This window comes from Sarcophilus harrisii, chromosome 1, assembly GCF_902635505.1.
Source record: "Sarcophilus harrisii chromosome 1, mSarHar1.11, whole genome shotgun sequence".
Classification (NCBI taxonomy): Eukaryota; Metazoa; Chordata; class Mammalia; order Dasyuromorphia; family Dasyuridae; genus Sarcophilus; species Sarcophilus harrisii.
In genome coordinates, this window is record NC_045426.1 from 700668265 (window position 1) to 700691097 (window position 22833).

A 22833-nucleotide genomic window follows, 5' to 3' on the forward strand; every position below is an offset into this window, starting at 1 on the left:
AATATCATTTTTTCTTTTTTAAATTAAAAAATTGCTTTTTATTTTCAAAATATACGCAGATAGTTTTTTTTAAACCTTCACCCTTGCAAAACCCTTGCATTCCAAATTGTAATATCTTATTTTCTTGTTTAACTTTCTATCCATCTTATTCTTCAACCAGATGGTAAGCTTCCAGAGGGCAGGAACTATCACCCATACTTTTATTGGGATTAAAATTATCCTACCTACAATCAAATAGACTGAGGCAGAGCTCTGAGCCGATGGCACTTTATTAAAGGGTCCATGGTTGCCTCTGATGATCTTATTCACAATATGAAATGTCTTTTCCTTCTAGAACCTTATTTTTCTAGGGCTAGATGTCCAGACATTCAAGAACAGGTATACCAAACACAGAATAATTCTATCAATTTGTATTTATGACGCATAAGCTCAAATAAGCAAAATAATATGTCAGCAGGATCACAACTTGGGTGAAGTAAGGAATATCGCCACACAAGATGGACAGACTTCTCCTTAATTTGGGCAGAAGGAAATGGTACAAGCTATCCCAGTCAGTGACCTGAATAGTCATAGGATGGTCATTTATTTCTATTGGACAAGTGATTCTTGCAAAGGTACAAAAATATCTGGGGGGGACTTTCCATGTACCTGAGTCATCTTCACCGAGCTGGACTTGATCACCGTGACAAGGAAAAACAAGGGTGGAGGGCCTCTAGTTAGCTTCCTATAATTTAACAAGTAAACTTAAAATCTGTAGCTCGCAGCTCTGGGGCCTTAGATGCAGAACTTTGATGTGATTCTATCAAATTGCTTAAGACTGATTGGAATAGAGAAATGAATTATTTCTGTCTCACAATATTGTATTATGCCATTCAGCTGGGAGTGCTAAATATAGAGCACCAAATAACCTTCTGAAAATTTTTCTTCTTTTAGAAAGAAGAGATGAGACGGAAGCACATTAAGCTGCACATGGAAGGAGCACTAACCGCGCGTGACAAAGTCGGGGTTCAAGACTTTGTGCTGTTGGATTCTTACACCAGTGAATCCGCTTTCATGGATAATCTCCGCAAGCGTTACAGAGAGAACCTCATCTATGTAAATTGCCCTATTTCTCTGTTATTCCATTTCCTTTTCTTTATTCCATGGGTCTCCTGGAGAAACCAGCCCTTATGGCTAATATGGTGCTAATAAGTTAGTGAGAATGACCAGGATACATCAGGGATATCAAAAGGGGAAGGCATTAGAATTAAGGGGACTTAGGACTGAGCTCTAGAGTGACAAATTACAGCATTAGAAAATCTAATCTATTATGAAAGTTTTTAAAATTGGCTTTCCATTAGTTATACAAGTAGGAAAATGGATATGTTGATCAATCTGAGAAGAGAAAAAATTGAGAAAAAGGCAAAAGGAAGCATAAGTGAGATGTCATCTTGACTAAGTTTAATATTATTTCATATTTAGTCAGATAGGTTTTGAAATTTATTTTTCAGAATTATTTTGGGAAAATATTTCGAAAAATGTTTTAGAAATTATTTGAGATCAGGTTTCTGCTAATGAGAAGTAATTTATGATTTTAGCTCAAACTATGATTTTCTTCAATTCCATGATGCATTTTTATGATCAAATTGTACATTTTGATAGATTATTAATATGATTAATAATAATATCAATTCATGTTTATATAGAATTTTAAGGTCTGTAATTTACAAACATAATCTCATTTGATCCTTACAACAACTCTCAAAGATAGGTACTATTTTCTCAGATAAGTTTTGAAAATTATTTTTCTAAATTATTTTGAAAATTATTTTAGAAATTATTTGAGATCACGTTTCTGCTAATCAGAAGTAATTTATGATTTTTCTTCATTTCCGTGATTCATTTTTATCCTGCAGATATGATCAAGTTGTATATCTTAATGGAATTATAGTTAATATGATTAATAATCATATCAATTCACATTTGTATAGGACTTTAAGGTCTGTAATTTACAAATTTAGTCTCCTTTGATCCTTACTAAAACTCTGGAAGATAGATACTATTATTCTCTCTGATAAGTTTTGAAAAGTATTTTTCTGAATTATTTTGAAAATTATTTTAGAAATTATTTGAGATCCCATTTCTGTTAATCAGAAATAATTTATAATTTTAGTTCAAACTATGATTTTTCTTCAATTCCATGATTCATTTTTATCCTGCTGATATGATCAAGTTGTACATTTCAATGGAATTAGTTAATACAGTTAATAATAATACCAGCTCCCATTTGTATAGAACTTTAAGGTCTGTAATTTACAAATATAGTCTCATTTGATCCTTATCATAATTCTGGAAGATAGGTGCTATGATTCTCTCATTTTACTGTTGAGGAAACTGAGAGAGATAGAGATAAAGTGTCTTGCCTAGGATCACACAACTAGTAACCTAGCTAGGAGGTGGAATTTGAACTCGGATTTCCTGACTCCAAGAAGTCCAGTTTCTCTATCCACTTTGCTACCTAACTGCCTAGAAATATTGCCCACTAAAGGAGGAAAGGCAGAAGATTCCTAAATGCAGGATGTGTCTTGGATAGAATTGGGTTGTGTAAGTAATTCCTTCTGTCCCACTCTCTTTCTCTTATGAAAAGAAGAATCTATGTATAAGTTTACAATCCAAAAATCCAAGAAATCCAAAATTTTGTACAGTTCAAGAGCCTCGGAGCTATCTGCAATGTCATTTTGACTGCTCTGCTGGAAATAGCTCCATTTCTCTACTTTGAAGAAGATTCTTGTTGGATGATGCTCCAGGTAGAGGCTGATTTAGACAATTCCAAAGGTCCTTTCCAACTCAATTATATGAGGAGTCTGTAAAGATAAGGGCAAGGGACATGGCAAGGGGGGACCTATAATATCAAGCAATGTACTGACTTAAAAAAAAAACTAGCCAACCTTTAGCATCATCTCACAGCTCATAGACATTAAAAGAAAGCTTTCCAATATGGCGTGATAGATGATATTTATGGTTGGCTCCTGAGTGTTTACTTTAGATGGCTGATTTCTGCTGGTATTAGGCAGCTAGAATGGCAGCCTGTGAGCTGATATTTGGAAGGAGTAATTTCCTGTGTCCATGAGCTCACTTGATTAGTTTGTCCCTCCAGACCTACATTGGGACCCTCCTTGTGTCGGTGAATCCTTACCAGGAGCTGGGCATCTACACAATGAAACAGATGGAGCTTTATCAAGGGGTGAATTTCTTTGAGCTACCACCACATGTGTAAGTAACATAACTTCTTATAGAGTTTTTGTGTGTTTTATTGGATTTTTCTCATCCTTCCGTGGTTGCCCTCATCCTATGGAAGATGTTTTTGGAATAATTGAAAACCTTTGTCTTCTGTCATACTGTTTATTTTTATTAAAAAAAACAAACAATTTTTTTCAAGTTGTTCTTTGTTTCTTGATTCAGGAGCCTTTCTAATAATTTGCACGGTCCCCAAATGGAATGGTCTAGAGAAATAATGAATTTTCCAATGGATGTCTGCAAGCAGAGGTTTCAGGAGTTTAGTAGTAGATGCTGTTGAATAATGCTTGAGGTAGAAGTTGGTTTAAATAACTTCCAAGGCCATTTCCAACTCACGATGAGTCTCTAATGATAATATACTAATACCAGCATTTTGATAATTCTTGGGTTGCCTAGGAACATGAGCCAGAATGATACATTTGTATGGGAGGGATAAATCATGATCATCATCATAATAGTCAGGGAGGATCCCAAATAAACCATAATGAGTTCCTAGGGAGGAAAAGGTCACATCAGCTATAACATATTATAAAGGACCTGTTTTCCCATGCTTTTGTCATCTTTATCCATTTGCTGAATATAGAGTGAAACTTCTGAATTGTCTTGATTTGTGTTGTATAAAATGAGTTTTCATGACTTGGTACATTTTAAAAATAACGTTATTACTACCATCCAAGATTGACTCATCCCAACTTTGTTTAATTGAGAATAATGATAGTAATTATTAATCATATCATCAATAACTAATTACTCCTCACAGTTATGCTATAGCGGATAATGCCTACCGCATGATGTGCTCAGAACTCAATAACCACTTTATCTTGATCTCTGGGGAGAGCGGTGCCGGTAAAACAGAGGCATCCAAGAAAATTCTCCAGTACTTGGCGGTGACCTGCCCAATGACGGAATCACTACAGATAGCCCGTGATAGATTATTGCTTTCGAATCCAGTCCTGGAGGTAGGCAATATTTCAAATTCTGCTCGATGTACAGTGATGGAGGAATCTTTTTGGTGATGTCAGATTTTCCAGTTCTAGGGGCTGATTCTGGTTTAGAGATCACAAGGGGACAAGTAATAAAAGTTATGTCTAGATACAGAAAGGCAGTTAAGTGGTATAGTGGATAGAGTGGAGACTTTGGAGTCAGGAAGCCTTGAGTTCAAATCTGATCTCCATCACTTACTACCTTTATGATCCTGTCTGCCTCAGTTTCCTCATCTGTAAAATTAACTGGGGAAGGAAATGGCAAACCATTATAGTATACTTGCAAAGAAAACTCCAAATGAAGTCACAGTAGGACACAACTGAAAAAACTACTAAGGAACAATTAGATACAGACCAATAGCTTGCTGATTTTTAAAGACCCATTCTGTACAATGAAAAATATTCCCGGTTAGTACAATTCCCAGTTTGTACAAGGAAAATAGCACATTCCCAGTTTGTGCAATGGAAAATAGCATATTCCCAGTTTGTACAATGGAAAATAGTATATTCCTTATTCCAAATACTTTATTCCTATGTGGAAATAATTTTCTTAGTAGGTTTTCTATGATGGAAGACTTTTCTAAAGAAGTAGAAATCATCCCTACCCAAGACATGTCAAATCAAAGAGCATTTATTAAGCACCTACTATCTTCCAGGCACTGCACTAAGTGTGGGGAACAATATAGTGCTATGACTTAACCAACTGTTTAGAATCTTTAGCTTGTCATGTCATTAGATTGTGGGGGAAGAGACTTTCTGTTGCTTCAGTCAGATCCCAAATATACTATTTTTAATATCAAGGATTTCATGTGCTTTGGGAACTTTCATGCTTATTCCAGTCTTCTCTTCACATAATCCCTATAGGAATGAGAGTCCTTGGGGGTGGCTCAAAGTCCATTTGCACTGGAGTCTCAATTTTTGTGGAGGTTGATTCTTTATGTTTTGAACAGGGGGAGAAGAGAGAACTTGGTTTTCTAGCTTTCAGCTTCTAGTGAGAGAAGATATATGGCCCCACACTCTTCAGGATTTTAGACCAGATCTCTTAAAAGTTAGGGATGCCAAAAGCAATAAAATAATCATTGATTTCATTTCCTTGATCTTTTATCCTTAGGCTTTTGGAAATGCAAAAACTCTCCGAAATGATAATTCCAGCAGATTTGGAAAGTACATGGATATCCAATTTGATTTTAAGGTAAATCCAGATTGGTGGAATAGACCAGCTAAAGATTCAAAGTTTAGAGCCAAACTTTGAGGTCTCAAGAATTATTTCTACTCCTAAAATAATTGAGGACAACAAAAAGCTTTCATTTATGTGTGTTATAACTATTAATATTTACCATATTAAAATTTTAAACTGACAAAATTTTAATATATTTATCAAATTCATTTTAAAATTATTTAAAATTTAAATAAAATGAAAATAAATTAAACTGAAAATGATTAAAGTTAAGATTTTTAATTTAAAATAAACTTTTAAAATTAAAAATAATTTATTTAAAATATTAATTCATAAACAAACTCTTTTACATTATCCACATATATAACATTTTAATGAAAATTAACTGTTTTCTTAAAACAAGATAATCTAGTGAGAATGGTGTTTTACATATTTTTAGAGATCTCTTTAATGTTGGGCTTAATAGACCACTGAATTATCCTATTAGTTTCTATAACTTATCAGTTACAATAAGTTATTTTGTTGAAATATCTGAAGGAAATCTTGGGCTTAATAGAAGACCACTGAATTATCCTATTAGTTTCTATAACTTATCAGTTACAATAAGTTATTTTGTTGAAATATCTGAAGGAAATCTTGGGCTTAATAGAAGACCACTGAATTATCCTATTAGTTTCTATAACTTATCAGTTACAATAAGTTATTTTGTTGAAATATCTGAAGGAAATCTACTCTTACACTAGTATATTTTTGAAAGGGGAGGAATATTTTAATAGGCAAATAATCTCAATATTATTATAAAATAATTTTGACCTTGCAGATTTCCTGAAAGGGTCTAGAGAACCCTTGAGAGTCTTTGTACCACATTATAAGAGTGTCCAGTGTACAGAAAATATTGTTGGGCTTGGCTATAGGATCCCACTTTTAATGCTTAAAAGTTGTATAATCATGGGTAAATCATTACATGTCTCCACAGTGCATTGCCTTCCAGGTGTAAAGTAGTGGCAGTAATACTGTCACTGCCATTCTCTCAGGGATGCCCTGAGGTTCAAATAAAATAATGTATGGGGGGGCAGCTAGGTGGCACAGTGGGTAGAGCACCAGCCCTGAAGTCAGGAGGACCTGAGTTCAAATCTGATCTCAGACACTTAATTCTTCCTGGCTGTGTGAACCTGCACAACTCACTTAACCCCAATTGCCTCAGCAAAAACAAACAAACAAACAAACAAATGAATAAATAATGTAGGGAAAGTACTTTGTAAGCCTTGATGTGCTACATAATTATGGAAGGGAAAGTGTCAATTGTATTTTTCTTCTTTCACATCTGATATATTATTTAGGCAATATAGTACATTTTGAAATGTTTTTTAAATTCTTGAACTTTGTCTAAAGACATTTAACATCCCACAGGGTGTAAGGAGGATTAATGTTTCATTAAAAAAAAGTAGCATCATTTATGGGACATTTGTAGATTCAGTCTCTTAGCAGATGACTACCCAAGGTCCAATAATTATAGCTTTTGAGCCCCCATTGGTATATTCACATTTAACAGACAAGAAGACAAAATTAGGTCAAAGGAAAAGCATTTCCTGAGTTGGCATCTTAAACACTAAGAAAACTCCATATACAAATGGTCCATGGGATCACAAAAAGTCAGACATGACTGAATGACTCAGTAACCCATATGTAGGGAACATGTATCCAAGCAACTCATTCTTCCAACATGGCAAGGCTCCAATGCCCTTCCTTCTCTCATAATGTCCTCATGTTGCTCTCCATTGGATATAGTATCTCTGCTGGGAACCCTAAGCCTGTTCAGCTATTAGCCAGAGCCAACTGTCTTGTCTCACAAGCTCCTCAGGTCTTACTTTGAATGATTTCATAAAGAATGAATCTTGCTTTTTAAAGGATCACCATGGGACATGACTCCATCTTTTATCAACCGGAGCTAGCTACTCACCAATTCCATCAACTTGAATTAATTTGATTATCTTTTAAGACATTAATTAATACATCATTGTCAGCTCTCTCTCCTTGTCATTTTGTAATTTTACCAAATGGATTGGGAAGGAGGAATATCAATTGATCAGGGAGTTCCTGATCAATCATCCCACTGCCCAAATTTTGTTGTTGTTGTTCAATTTCATCTTACTCTTTGTGATCCATTTGGAATTTTCTTGACCAAGTTACTAAAGTGGTTTGCCATTTCCTTCTCCACCCCTAAATTTAGTCATTCCTCAAGAATCTTTGTTATAACACTAAGATGATTTGCTTTATGATGTGTAGTCATTGTTTTTCCTTTTAAAACTTATTTTTTTACTTATCTGTATTTATTTATATTATTGTTACTATAAATTAACACAAAACTACATACTTGTATAAAATATATTTGCATATTTTATATATTATTTATTTTTCTTTTTTTATTATGAACTTGATGGAAATAAGCAAACATGATCATTTCTATATACAAAAAAGAGAAGGAAAATTACATATGAAGTTTTGAATCTCAATCATGTCTTTTACACTTTTAAAATTATGTAATAATTTGCCTTTGTTACATCTCCTCTGAACTTTTGTTCTCATTTGTGTATTTTATTAATGTTTCATTATGTTTTTTTTTCTTGTTCTTTTGGAGAGGCATTTCTATTATTCTCATCTTCCCAACTTCTCCCTCCTCATACAAATAAAGTAAATAAACTTCTTTATTTCAAATAAGTATGGTCAAGAAAACAGATCATTCTCTGGCCATGTTGGAAAAAGCATGTCTCATTTTTTATCTCTAGCCCATCGTGTCTTTGCCAAAAAAGTAAAGGGCATCATTATCCAAATTTTGGTGTGGTCATTGCATTGATGAGAGTCCTTAAGTCTTCCAATATTGTCTCCCTAAATGAAAAAAAATGCTCTAAATCATTATTATCTAGAGAATATAAACTCTGAACTCTAGAATAACTCTGTGGTACCATGTCACACCTATCAGGTTCACTGAGATGACAGGAAAAGATAATGATAAATGTTGAAGTGGTTGTGAGAATACTGGGACACTAATATGTTGTTGGCGGAGTTGTGAAATGATTCAAATATTCTGGAGAACAATTTGAAACTATACCCAAAGGGCTATAAAATTGTGCATACCCTTTGATCTAACAGTATCTCTACTGGATCTGTATCCCAAAGATATGATAAAAGAGGGAAAAGGAACCAAATGTACAAAAAATGTTTGTAGCAACTCTTTTTGTGGTGGCAAAGAATTGTAAAATGAGTAGATATCCACCAAATGGGGAATGACTGAATAAGTTATGAATAAGTCATATAAGTTATATGAAAATGATAGAATATTATTGTTCTATAAAAGATGGTGAACAAAGATTTTACAAAGACCTGGAAAGATTTACATGAACTGATGCTGAGTAAAACAAGCAGAACCAGGAATACACTGTACACAGCAACAGCAAGAATGTGCAGTGATCAACTATGAGTGACTTGGTTCTTCTCAGTAGTGCAGTGATCCAAGTTAATCCCAATAAATTTTAGATAGAAACACCATCCACATTCAGAGAGAGAACTATAGAGGCTAAATGTAAATAATTCAACACATACTATGTTCACTTTTTTTTCCTTTTGTTTTTTTGTGTGTTTTTTTTCCTTTTGTTCTGATTTTTCTTTCCCAATATGATTCATATGAAAATATGTCAACAATGAATGTACATATATTACCAAAAAATGTTATTTTACATCTAACTGGGGAAAATGAAAATAAAAAAAGAACTGTCTCCCTTTACAATATATACATCTTCTTCCCATTTCTATTTGCTTCCCTTTTCATCAGTTCATATCGGTCCATCAGGAATGGGGAAAACTTTATGTGTGAAAGAGAATATTAGGTTCTATCCTAAGTGGTCTAAGCTTTGGCTTTAAATTTTCCTAGGGAATTCCAGTAGGCGGTCATATCATCAGTTACTTGATAGAAAAATCTCGAGTCGTTTTTCAAAACCATGGGGAACGGAATTTTCATATCTTCTACCAGCTGCTGGAAGGAGGTGAAGATGACCTATTATCCTACTTGGGACTTGTGCGGAGCACCCAGGCATATTTTTACCTTAATCAGGTTGGAAAAACACAGCATCTAATGTTTACTGTTCTTCTGGAGGGTGGGACTCATCATATCTATACAAGTATTTCTTGAAGACCGTTTACAGTTTCTTTCTTCTCCCACCTATTTTCCATACAGCTTCCTAATTGATATTCTTAAACTTCAGGTCTGACTAGGTCATCCCTTACTCAAGATGCTTCAATGGCTCCCTATTACTTCTATTATAAAGTGCAGACTCCTTCATCTGGTATTTAACTATAACAAGAAGAAAGATGCCATGAAGTGGGATTATGCCATTAGGCTAACCCTAAAAAAAGAGTCGGGATCTCAATGGGTATTAGCCTTCTTCATTGGTATTTAAAATCCTTCACAATCTGACTTCCAGGTTCAGTTTATATCACTTTCTTTAATGTCCTCTGTCCTCCATCCAAACTGCTTATTGTATACCAAACTCAGTGCTCCATCTCTCACCTCCAAAACTTTATTCAGGCTATCCACCATTCTTGGAATAGTCTCATCTCTTTCTAGTTTGCTTTAAAGTATATCTCGAGAGCCATTTCCTAAAAAAGACCTTTCCTGATTTCTCTGGCTACCAATGATCACCCCCTGATTAAATCACTTCATATTTATTCTGTTTATATTTTTACATATTTATCTGTTATTTTCCTTCCAATGGTAGATGAGCTCTTTGAAGGCAAGGACTTGGATCCTTGAACATGTTGAGTTGAGATATTTATGGAACATCTAGGTTGATAATGCCAGACTGGCTTTCAAGAGAGAAATTTGGTAGAACAGGGTAAATAGATCTGGGAATTATCAGTATGGGATGATAAATGAACCCATGGGAGCAGATGTGTATCACCTAAAGGAAAACAGAAAGAAAAAAGAGAATCCAGGATGGAGAATGTATGGCTGGGACATGGATAGTTATCCAGAGTATAAAATTCCAAATATAAACCTAAAGAAAGGAAGCTAGATGGCGCCATAGTGGATAGAGCACCTGGCTGAGAGTCAGGAAGATTCACCTTCTTGAGTTCAAATATAGTCTCAGACACTTACTGGCTCTGTGACCATGAGCAAGTGACTTTATCCTGTTTGCCTCAGTTTCCTCATCTGTCAAATGAACTAGAGTGAGAAATGGCAAAACATTCTGCTATCTCTGCCAAGAAAACCCCAAATGAAATCATGAAGAGTTGGATATGATTAAAAATGACAAATTTAAAGAAAATGTCAGGAAGTTTTATGTCCATTTATGGATAGCAACATAAGGAGCATATTTAATATAGACAAAAATTTTAAAATGTTATAGAATATCTTCCTTTCTGAAGTTATGATATTCACTAGTAAGTAAGACACGCTTATAGAAATACATTAAGTAGGCATTTGCCTATTTTAAAGCCTGCTGACAAATTTAATAGAAATCTTCCTTTATCTATCTAGAGAATAAGGCTAAACCAACTTCCTAATTAGAAGTCTCCTTCTACCTGGCCAGCAGAGAACTCAGAATCCTGCATTATTCCCAAGATAATTTTAATATTCTTTCTTAAATTTGAATATTGTGGTTTCAGAGCCCAAGTTCTAGGGTTTGGGACAGATACATGTATACAATGATTGATTTGATTAATACGTGATGACAATTTATTGTGAGACAATGAAATGTCAATATTAGCTATTTTAAGTTTACTCAGAATAGAAATTTCCTCATGGCATTTCCAGGCATTGTAAATACTAGGAACCATTTGAGAATGGCTATTATTATAACTATTATTACTAGTTGTTAAATATCAGTTGACTTTTTATCAAGGAAATCTATTTTGGCTGTTCAGGAAAGTAATACCCTAATTTTTGTATTCTGGTACAAAGAGAATGATGGTGGCAATCACCCAATCAATACCTACTATGTGCCAGACTCTGTACTGCATACAAATGAGGCAGTCTGCCCTCCTCAAACATATGTGAGGTGGGACAAAATACAACATATTCACAGATAAGTATAAATTGGATATAGGCAAAATAATGTAATATAAACCCTAAAGTGGGAGGTCTTAACTTAGTGTCCTTAGACTTTTTTTAAAAAAATATTTTGATAACTGCATTTTAATATAATTATTTTATAACCTTGCATATTTTATATTAGGCATTTAAAAACATGGTTCTGAGAAGAGAACCACCAAAGGAGACCAGAACATAGGAAAAAATTCAGAACTCCTGATCTGAAGCATTTGTTCATAATTAATGTCCTTGCATGCCTAAAAGACATTTAAAAGTCCTCTCTGTCTCTTCTCAACAGGGTCGGTGTGCCAAAGTGACTTCTATTGATGACAAGAATGACTGGGAAACTGTGGTCAAAGCTTTCTCCATCATTGATTTTAATGAAACTGACTTGGAGGTATGGACCGCAAGGACTTGACTGCCGACTTGCTGTTTTGGTTGAGCATGATAATGAGGAGCACAATATCTTGGTTACTTCCTTTTCTTCCAAAGAACTGGGGTAGTGCATTGTGGAGGGGAGGGATTTGCTCATGGTAAAAAGATATACTGACCCAGATGACTAAATTAATATTAAAATTTAAATCCCACATAAATGAGGATTCAGTGACATCTCCAGGCTTTGTGAAATTTATTCTAAAATGGGGGTATTTGTTTTCTATATTTTCCCCTTATACCTTCCTATTTCAATTTATTATTCTAGATTTAGTCAACTATTCTTTAAAACCAGAATAGATACTATAAATTGGCTTAATTCACTCATGTCTCTACTTTTTCCTATAAGGTTTTCTTCCCTTTCTCTTAAATGCATATTTAAGCTTTTTGTCACTGTTTTAAAGGCATCATTTATGACAAACAATAAATCACACTTAAACTAACGTGGGGTGAATCTCTAATTAAAACTCCCCAGATTTGAACCATTTACAGGAATTAATGAATGAATTTTTTCAATGCCAATTGCTATATGAGGGTCAGGGGTATAAAAACAAAAAGCAGTGAGGTGGCTTGATTTTGGACATCCTCAGAGTAAGAGTTACTCACCCCTTGTTACAAAAGACAATCATTGCTTTCATTCTAATGGAGCTGACTCTTATAATGAAATAAGGAAGAAAGAAAAAAGAAAAAACCTAACCACCACATCCACTTATTCTGACTATATATGCAGTTTCCACACTCATAGTCTTCCACTTCTGCAAAGAAGGGAGAGAGGGAAAGCTCCATTTTAATAAAACAAAGTCAAACTAATTCCTACTCACCCATCAAAATGTCATTTCCTTTGTTTCCCCTTTCAAACGAGGCACATAAATTTCTTCTACCTTTCCATTAATATATATATATATATGTATACACACATATATGTACATATATATACATACACATGTGCACATATACACATATATGCCAGAGCATTGTCCATTGTCCAGAACCTCAGGAAGCCCAATGGAGTTGTGCCCTCTGCAGAAAAATTGGAATGCTGGGTAGTTTTGTTCAAGAAAGGACCTTGGTGTTTGCTATCTTATCCCACCAGATGATCTTCAGAATTTTCCTAAGACAATTTAAATGGAGATGATCCAGTTTTCTTGCCCGGTGCTGGTGGACTGTCCAGGTTTCCTAGGAATCCAACAATGAGGTCAACTCCTGGAAACAAACACACAGCCTTCCTCCACTCCATTGGTGACTGGGGAAGAGCATCACCCATTGTCCAGGACCCGGACAAGGATGCTGTCGCAAAATTAACATATGATGCTCATGAGCGTCTCTGGGCAACTGATTTTTTTCATGATTTTCCATAAGCTCTTGAGACTGATAGCATCAGGCCTTGGTCAGAGCCACAAATGCATACAGACCTCTGTTCTGCTCCCGGCATCTCTCCTAGAGTTATGAGGCTGCAAACACCACAAAACACACAGTGCATCGATTGCTCCTCAGCCCTTTCTGCAGCCATGCTGGCTCTCAGGTAGACGACCTTCTTCCAGGTGTAGGACCAACCTATTAAGAAGGACTCTGGCAAGAATCTTGCCAACAATGACTAGGAGAGAGACCCCTCTATGATCGATGCAGGACAATCTATTCCCTTTTCTTTTATGGAGATGGACAAAGGAAGTGTCCTTGAACTCCTGGGAGATAACTTCCAGAGCCATGAATGCTCCATGTGTAAATCTCAGCTGGAGTAGAATCAACACCGGGTGCTTTGCCACATGAAATTCAGAAGCCTAATGGCGTCTAAAATCTCTTTTTCAGTTGGAACTTCCACTAGGGAGGGATTGATTTCAACCTGAGTAAATGATCAATGGCTTTAGTATCGATTGATGATGTCCGAACACTATAGAGGTGAACAGCCCATTTCTAGGATCATTTCCTTGTCACTAATCAATGTGTCTCCATTAGCACTGAGTAGTTGAGATGGACCATAAGTCATTGGCCCATAAATAGCCTTTAGTGCATCATAAAAGCTTTCCCAGTTGCCAATGGAGTGAACAAGGCTGAACTTCCCCCCATGCTTTTTGGTGTGAGTTTTCAATCTTGTTGTCAAACACCTTTAAGGAGGATGAATTGCTCTGAAACTTGATATCTGCAAACCAGAACTAAAGTGGAGGAGAGCTGGGGCCTGGTTTTTTGTCTGCAGATGATCGTGCCCTCAATGCAGACTCCGAAGCAGAGATGCACCAAAGTATGGCTCGGTTCTCGGCTGCTTGGGCTCATTTTGGCCCAACAACAGCAAGAAATCCCAGGTGCCCCATCAGCCAGCACTGACCATCCATCTCTGTGGAGCCATTGGTTACAGCAAATGCAGAAGCTTGGGATGCTGTGGATAAGTTCACTTAACACAGCAGTCTACTTTCCAGGATGTCCACCTCAAAAATGAGATTATTGCCAGAGCTTGCTCAGTGTTTGGGAGGCTCTGAAGGGAAGTGTGGGAGAGGAGAGGAGACTGACTCTCAAAGTGAAGGTTTACAGAGGCAGAACTCATTATTGTGAGAAACCTGGATGGTCTACCAGCGCCGTGCTGGGGAAAGGGATGGCTTTCATTTAAATTGCCTTAGGCAGGATAAGTAAGGTCCTGTCTCAAACTAAACTGCCAAGAATTCCAACTCTGCTGCAAGAGAGCACAGCTCCACTGGGTAAGCCACGTTGTTCAAATGTCAACTGTACACTTGCCAAAAAGGTTATTTTATGGAGAACTCACACATGGCAAGCGTTCACAAGGTGGTCAGAAAAAAAGTTTTTCTTCTTTTTATTTTAGAGATATTATTTTGGTTTATGCTTTACCATTATGATTTGATATTAAGAATTAATAGCAAAACATTTTGGAGAACATGACAGAAGCATTTTTCAGCAGTTAAGGCAACCTCCACTTTCATGTCTTAGTTAATCAATATGTTCATTCATTGATCTATTTATGTGCTCATTTATTTATTATGTATGTTTTAAGCATTTTTGGAGTTCCAAATTCTCTCCCGTTAGCTCCTCCCTCACCCATTGAGAAAGTAATCAATAGGATATCAATTATATATGAGGTCATGCAAAACATAATTATATATTAGCCATGGGGGGTGGAATTTGTGAGGGGGACCGAAGAAAGAAAAATAAAATGAAAAGAAAGTGAAAAGAAGGAATGCTTCAGTCTGTACCCAGAGTTCACTGGTTCTCCTTCTTGAGGGGGATGCCATTTTTCATTTTAACTTAAGAGCTATAGTTGAGGTAGACAAGCCTGGATTCTACATTAGGGTCGCTAGGCTCTGTTCCTCCTCCGATCACTTAATCAGAGACATGTTTCCCCTCCCCCTTCGTGGTTGCAGAATCTCTTTGGCATTGTGGCCAGTGTCTTACACCTGGGAAATGTTCACTTTGTCGAAGACGGGGATGGATGCGTCACTATTCCTGACAACAGTCAGATCCGATGGATAGCAAAGGTAACTCTCCTCGGCCTCCAGAAGGGGCTCTCTGACCTCATTCTTCTCAGATGAGAAATGCCTCCCAAACCGGGGTAGAATGATGGCCAAGTCATTCAGCGAGGCCATTGGATGATGTGGTAGATAGAGAGTGGTATCTGGGGCCAGAAAGACCTGAGTTCAAATCCATTCTCCACTACTGTGTGATGAGGGGCTTGAAAATCTCACTCAGCTTCAATTTTCTCATTTGTTAAAAGTTCATAAATCCAGCCTCAGACAATTAACTCTTACTGGCTGAGTGATCCTAGGGAAGTCAATTAATACCAATTGCCTTGAAAAATATATATATATATATATATAAAATAACAGCTTTAATAATTTATATATTTATATATAATTTATATATAATAAAGTTAATAATAACTTACTTTACAGGACATAAAGGCTTACTTTAATAGTAGGGTAGAGGGAGGGGAAGGAAATAAGCATTAATATAGCACCTATTGTATGCCATCCATTGTAGTCTCATCAGTATAGGTCCTTTTTCCAAAGGCACAGATCTCAATTCATCTATATTTCTCATTCTTTGTTACTAATGTCCATGACCCCCCATTAGTTTACTCTGAAGTTCTGTTCAACATTCTGAAGGCTTTCTTCTAAGTTTTGTAAATGAACAAGAGATACAGTGGATAGAATCTGAAAGACATGAGTTAAAATCCAACCTCATACACATGTTAGCTAGGTGCCCTTGGTCAAATCATTTCACCACTGTCTGCTTCAGTTTCCCTATCTGTAAAATGGGGCTGATAATAATAGCACCTCCCTTACAGGGTTGTCATGAGGATCAAATGAGATAACATTTGTTTTTTTTCTTTTTTTAATAATATCTTTTAATTTTCAAAATATATGCCAAGGTAGTTTTCAACATTCACCTTTGTAAAACCTTTATTTTTGGTGTTCCAAATTTTTCTCCTTCCTTTCCCCATGTCCCCTCCACAAAACAGCAAGTAATTCAATAGGTGATAAATGTGTGCAGTTCTTCTATACGCATTTCCACAGTTATCATGCTGCACAAAAAGAATCAGATTAAAAAGGGAAAAATGAGAAAGGGAACAAAAAAGCAGGCAAACAACAACAACAAACATGAAAATATTATGTTATGATTCACACTAAGTCTTCATAATCTTCTCTTTGGCTGCAGATGGCTCTCTCCATCACAAGATCATTAGAACTGGCCTCAATCACCCCATTGTTGAAAAGAGCGAGGTCCATCAGAGCTGGTCATCATATAACCTTGTTGCTGTGTACAGTGTTCTCTTGGTTCTATTTAATTCACTTAGCATCAATTCATGCAAGTGAGAGAACATTTGTGAACATCTCTGCAAACTTTAAAATGTTCTGTAAATGCGAATTATGATGAAAATAATGATGCTGGAGGTTCCATGTAGCCCTTTCCCTGTCTCTTTTAATCTTGGTCACCAACTTACCTTCTTTTTTTCATTAACATTTTTTCCTGCCCCCTTTTCATATATAAAAAGGTGGCTGCCATTGCCTAGGGCTTAGAAATTCTCTTTTTTATAATACTTTATAACTTTGATTACATCATCACTTTGTATATAATAGTTTGTTTGGGTTTTTAATAGAGTTTGATCTGCCTTTTTAAAGTATTTTTCCTTTAACAAACAAATATGAAACACCAACAATGCCCAATGCCCTCTAGTTGAGAGATAGCATCTGCAACCGAAGAATTCTTAGCATAGAAAACACTGTCAGTCTTTTGGATTGTTAGTCATTCAGTGAAGCTGATGGTCAAAGAGCTAGCCCTAGAATATAATGGAGGTATCAATTCTCATTTTAATTTTTCTTCTTTCCAGCTATTAGGTATCCACTTGTCAGCTCTTCAGGAAGCTCTGACATATAGAAAAATTGAAGCCAAATCAGAAGAGGTATAAATTCAACTCCAAAAGGGAACCGTTCCAAGTTTCTCCATCCCTTTCTCTTGCTTCAACATTGGTGGGGAAGGTCTGGGTAGCACCATCCCTCTGTCCTCAGTTCAGGTCACATGCATGCATTAATGGAGACATGTTTGGGAATTTTGATTCACTGGAGTTTTCTTTCTTTCTACCACTATTGGGCACCCTCTAATTGTTTTTCAGGTGTTATGCCCATTGAATATAGATCTGTCGGTCTATTCCAGAGATGCGATGGCTAAAGCTATTTATGGGCGGACCTTCACTTGGCTTGTCAATAAGATCAATGGTTCCCTAGCCAACAAGGTGAGTTGGATGACTTATTCCAATGGAGAACAACATATAGGGAGAGTATTATAATTCTTTTAATAGTTGAAAACATAATAGTCTTTTTTGGTGTCATGAAATCCTTTGGTTTTCTGGTGAAATCTTTAAATCCTTTCTCATTTTTAAATACATAAGATGACAATGGAAACTGGAAAAATTTTCCCATCCAAATCTTTAAATCCTCAAATTCATCCATGGGATTCTGAAGATCACAGATAAAGAATCTTTCTCTTAAAGAATAAATAAGAGGGCAGTTTGGTGTATTTAATAGAGCACTAACTGAAGTTAGGAAGACCTAAATTCAGATCTGGCTCCTGACACTAGCTATGAGACCCTAGGCAAGTCACCTAACCCCAATTACCTAAAAAAAAAAAAAAAAAAAAAAAAAAAAGACCAGTGTTAAAAATGTATATATCAGATGTCTTCATTAGTAAACACTGTGTGTGATCTTTTTGAATAGGACTTCACCCGAAAAACTGTGATTGGATTGCTTGATATCTATGGATTTGAAGTCTTTGATAAGAACGGGTAAGGGTCATTATGTTCTAAATGGGTTCAAGTTCTTCATGTGTGAGATCAAGGTCAAGGTCCCCCTCATCAGAATGGTTTTTCTTATTCTTCCTAACATCCCAACTAACAACTTTATTTTTAATTACTTTAACTCAACAACCCCTGATTTTTAATTTAATTTATAGAGGTTCAATGTAAGGATATGAGCAAATAGGGCCAAAATATATCTCCTTCTTTGTATTTAAAAAAAAAAAAAACTAGAACAGGGATATTTGTTCTTTATCAAAAGAAGAGCTAGAGAGCATAGTGAATGAAGAATTGTACCTCAAGTCAGATCTTTCTTCAGATATTTACTAGCTATGTGACCCTGAGCAAGTCCCTTTACCTCAGTCTACCTCAGTTTCCTCAAATGCAAAATGGGGATAATAACATCTACCTTACAGGGTTGTTGTGAGGATAAACTGAGATAATAGTTGTGAAGTGCTTTGCAAACCTTAAACATGATATACAAATGCTAGTTATAAGCATGATGATGATGCTTTATCACAAAAGAAAGCCCATGGCGTTGAGTATCAGAGATGATAATGCATGAAAAATGTGGTCTTCCTTGCAGTTTATTTAAATCTTTTTTGTTTTAAGTTTTGAGCAGTTCTGTATAAATTACTGCAATGAGAAACTTCAGCAGCTGCTAATAGAGATGACCCTGAAAGCAGAGCAAATAGAATATGAGCTGGAAGGCATCGAGGTACATCGTTTCTCTTTCCCTTTTCCCCTTTTCCATGGGATGGTTAAAAAGGCTCCCTGAGAACATCCTCTTCAGGATGACTTTCTATTGAGAGACAAAGTTTTTTCTGCACCTGTTTTCTTCTGGGCTACTTGGGAAAAATCTGAAACTCATACAAGTCTTTGATTTAACGTACAAAAGACTTGGGAAAAGTCTGAAACCTGAACGAGTCTTTGGTTTAACATGAAAGATATCCCCAAAATGGAAATTAGCCCCATTTTGGCTCTCACCGTCACAGATCTCATTGGCCACTGAACTGAGCTATTCAAAGCAATGATGTTTGGGATGCATCTTTGGTTCATGGAAAACACAGCTCTTGGAAATGTGACTCTCTCTGCCTTGTCATTCCAGTGGGAGCCCATCCAATACTTCAATAACAAGATTATATGTGACTTGGTGGAAGAGAAACACAAAGGAATTATTTCTATTCTGGTGAGAAAATGAATGTTGACTGTGGCTTAAAGAGTGTGTTGTTTTTGTTGTATGTAAGAAATGTGTTTGGACATGGAAAATCCAGGTTATTTCCCTTCTGAACTCTCAAGACTTTGGCTTCCTTTTTTTTTTTTTTTTTTGATGAAACGTAGTATGATTTAATATATTTTGGGGGGAAGGGGAAGGAGTTGTAAAGTCCTGAGTTTGAATCCTAACTCTTGACACTTAGCTAGCTGTGCTACCATGACTATGCTTCAGTGTATTCATATGTAAAAGAGGGATTATAATCACACTTACTTCATAAGGTTATGATTAGGATCAGTTGAGAATACATAATCTATGTAAACCTCCAAGTTTTTTTTTATAAATGTTTGCTCCTATATCCTCAGCTCCTTGAGACAAAGGGTCTTGCTTTTTGTTCTGTATTTTTATTTCAGTCATTTTAGTCATGTCCAAAATGTGACCTCAATGGAATTTTTTTTTTGGCAAAGATACTGGCATGGTTGGCCATTTCCTTCTCCAACTCATTTTACAGATGAAGACACTGAGGCAAACAGGGTTAAGTGATTTACCCAGGGTCATCCAGCTAGAAAGTATCTGAGGCTGGATTTGACTCTAGACCTGGTGCTCTTTCCACTGTCCCACCTCTCTAGCTAGCATAGTGTTTGACATATAGTTAATATTCTGTACCATTCAGTCAATAATCTAAGCACTTATTTATTTTTATAATAGCCTTTTACTTTTCAAAATACATACAAAGATAGTTTTCAACATTCACAAAACCTTGTGTTCTATATTTTCCTCCCTTCCTCCCGACCACCACCTCTCCTAGACGGCAAGCAATCCAACACAGGCTAAACATGTGCAATTCTTCTATACATATTTCCACATTTATCATACTGCATGAGAAAAATCAGATCAAAAAGGGAAAAAATGAGAGGGGAAAAAAAGCAAGCAAACAACAATAACAAAGGTAAAAAACAAAACAAAATAAAACTATGTATTGATCCACATTCTATCCCTATATTTCTCTCTCTGGCTGCACATGACTCTCTCCATCTCCAAGTCTATTGGAATTGCCTTGAATCACCTCTTTTTTGAAAAGAGCCATGTCCATCACAATTGATCATCACATAATCTTATTGCCATGGTCAGTATTCTCTCTGTTCTGTTCACTTCAGCTAAGCATTTATTAAGCACCTACTACATGCCAGGATCTGTGCTGAGCACTAAGAAGATAAAGAAAGGCAAAATACAGTCTGTCCTCAAGAAGCTCCATTCTAGTGAGAGAGACAACATGCAGTCAAGTATAAACAGGAGAAAATGGAGCTCATCAGCCCAGGGAAAGCCCTAGTATTGAGGGTAATCCAGAAAAGTTTCCTGCAAAAAAGTGTGATTTTAATGGTTCTGAAGGAAGCCACGTGCCAGCTTCAATTTAACCTAAATTCTCCTGATTCATGCTGAGCAATAGCAAATCCTGCTTTGAACATCTGTCTGACTTCAGAGATCATTAGTAAGTTTGGACAGGACAGTTTCCATAAAATGCAGGGAATAATCCAAGAAAATTGTCATGGAGTACTAGAACATAAGGAGAAAGTAGAAACTGAAAAAATCCACCAGTCACCACCTCAAAGAAATCCTGTGTGGAAAACACTCAGGAATATTATTGCCAAATTTTGAAAACCCCAGATCAAAGAGAAAATTCTGGAAGAAACAAGGAAAAAAAAAACAATTCAAATATTCTGGAGCTGCAAGTAGAATTGTATAAGACTCATCAGCAGCAACAATAAAAGACCACAGGTCCTGGAATCATATCTGCTGACAATCAAAAGAACTAAGCCTGCAGCCAAAAATAAAATATCCAGTAAAATTATCTATAATCCTGAATGAGAAAAAATGGACATTCAATAAACTTGCAGATTTTCAGGACTTTCTTCTATTAACCAAACCCAAATTTAACAGAAAGTTTAACATAGAAGAGCCAATATGAAAGATTAATTTTAAGAACTTAACGTAGACAAACTGTTTAAACGTGAAAAAATATTTGTTTATATATGTGTCGTATATATTATATCTGTTTTATATATATATACACACATGTATATATTTATGTTTTATATATTTATACATATGTATGTGTATAAAATTCACATCAACAATAGGGCAGCCCAAAAGAAAGATTGGCAGAGTTAAGGTCAAAATAGCAATCATGTCATACAAAAGAGGTACAGAGGAAGAATAGACCCAGGGGCATTAGAGGGAGAGGAGGGCTCATAGTTCTGAAAAGCTACTTACATTAGAAATGGGTTCAATAGGTAACATTACATATATATCATGAAAGTTATAGCACCCTCCAAAATCTATAAAATAATAAGGGGGAGAGGTGGGTGGATGGGGAAGCAAAGGAGGAAGGAAGAAATTAAGGAGAGATCCTTGAATGGGTGAAGATTAAGCAAATCATGGAGCAGAATTTAATTAAAGCGGCAGCAGAGATAGGAAAGACATGTGTGTGTGTATGTGGGGTGGAGGTGAGTGTGTGTATGTATCTATATCTATATATGTATACATAAATATATCTTTTCTTAAATGTAGCTTGCTTGGTAGTGATGGGAGAGATAAAGGGGGAGGAGAAGAATAAAGTAAATAAGTTGAAAAGCAAAGAAGTGCAACAGATAATGTTCTGTGCCATCAATTTTGATATTTCACCAAAAACGCTTCTTCTAACTTAACCCAATTACAAACGCACAAAAGCATGCATTTGTATTATTGTTATCTGAAGGATAAAAACATCTATATTCCAAGTATCGAAACAGAAAACTTACTTTTTTTTTTCTTTGAAGGATGAAGAATGCCTGCGGCCTGGAACTCCTACAGATCTGAGTTTCTTGGAAAAATTGGAAGAGAAAGTAGGGAAGCACGCTCACTTTCAAACGTATGTACTTGGTACTTTATGAACCACGCTTAGATTCTTCTTTTTCACATGGTCCCCTTGGAGATCTTCTGAGAACCCTCAAGGCAGTTTATATGTAAGATTTTTTAAATGATGCTCTTTCATTACTGATTTTGCCATGTTGTTCTCATCTTGGGTAAGATTTAATCTATATAGGGGTGGCTAGGTGGTGCAGTGGATAGAGCACCACCCCTGAAGTCAGGAGGACTTGAGTTCAAATCTAGTCTCAGACACTTAATACTTCCTAGCGGTCTGACCCTGGGCAAGTCACTTAACCCCAACTGCCTCAACAACAATAACAAAAGATTTAATTTATATAAAGGCTGATTTTTGAACAGAAAAGAAGGGTAATAAGCATTTATAAAGCTCCCATTTCATGATAGACATTGAGTTAAGTGGGTTTTTTTAAAAAATAACTTTTAATTTTCAAAATACATGCAAAGATAGTT

General features: G+C 35.9%; 1 protein-coding gene across 2 annotated transcripts in view; it reads left to right on the top strand.

The window, feature by feature from the left end:
* Positions 1-963: 963 nt before the first annotated feature.
* The window catches only part of MYO1H (myosin IH), a 49188-nt gene continuing 27318 nt past the window's right edge, over positions 964-22833 (top strand). Inside the window, exons 1-13 of one of the 2 annotated variants that reach the window (XM_031948778.1) lie at positions 964-1095; positions 3137-3252; positions 4037-4235; positions 5371-5451; positions 9365-9544; positions 11820-11918; positions 15319-15432; positions 17286-17357; positions 17568-17687; positions 18169-18236; positions 18858-18963; positions 19354-19434; positions 22275-22366. In XM_031948778.1, the coding sequence (XP_031804638.1) occupies positions 970-1095; positions 3137-3252; positions 4037-4235; positions 5371-5451; positions 9365-9544; positions 11820-11918; positions 15319-15432; positions 17286-17357; positions 17568-17687; positions 18169-18236; positions 18858-18963; positions 19354-19434; positions 22275-22366 (1454 nt within the window). In that variant the 5' untranslated portion in view covers positions 964-969. The remainder of the gene's footprint in view (positions 1096-3136; positions 3253-4036; positions 4236-5370; positions 5452-9364; positions 9545-11819; positions 11919-15318; positions 15433-17285; positions 17358-17567; positions 17688-18168; positions 18237-18857; positions 18964-19353; positions 19435-22274; positions 22367-22833) is intronic. The other variant, XM_031948777.1, reaches the window with a different exon arrangement.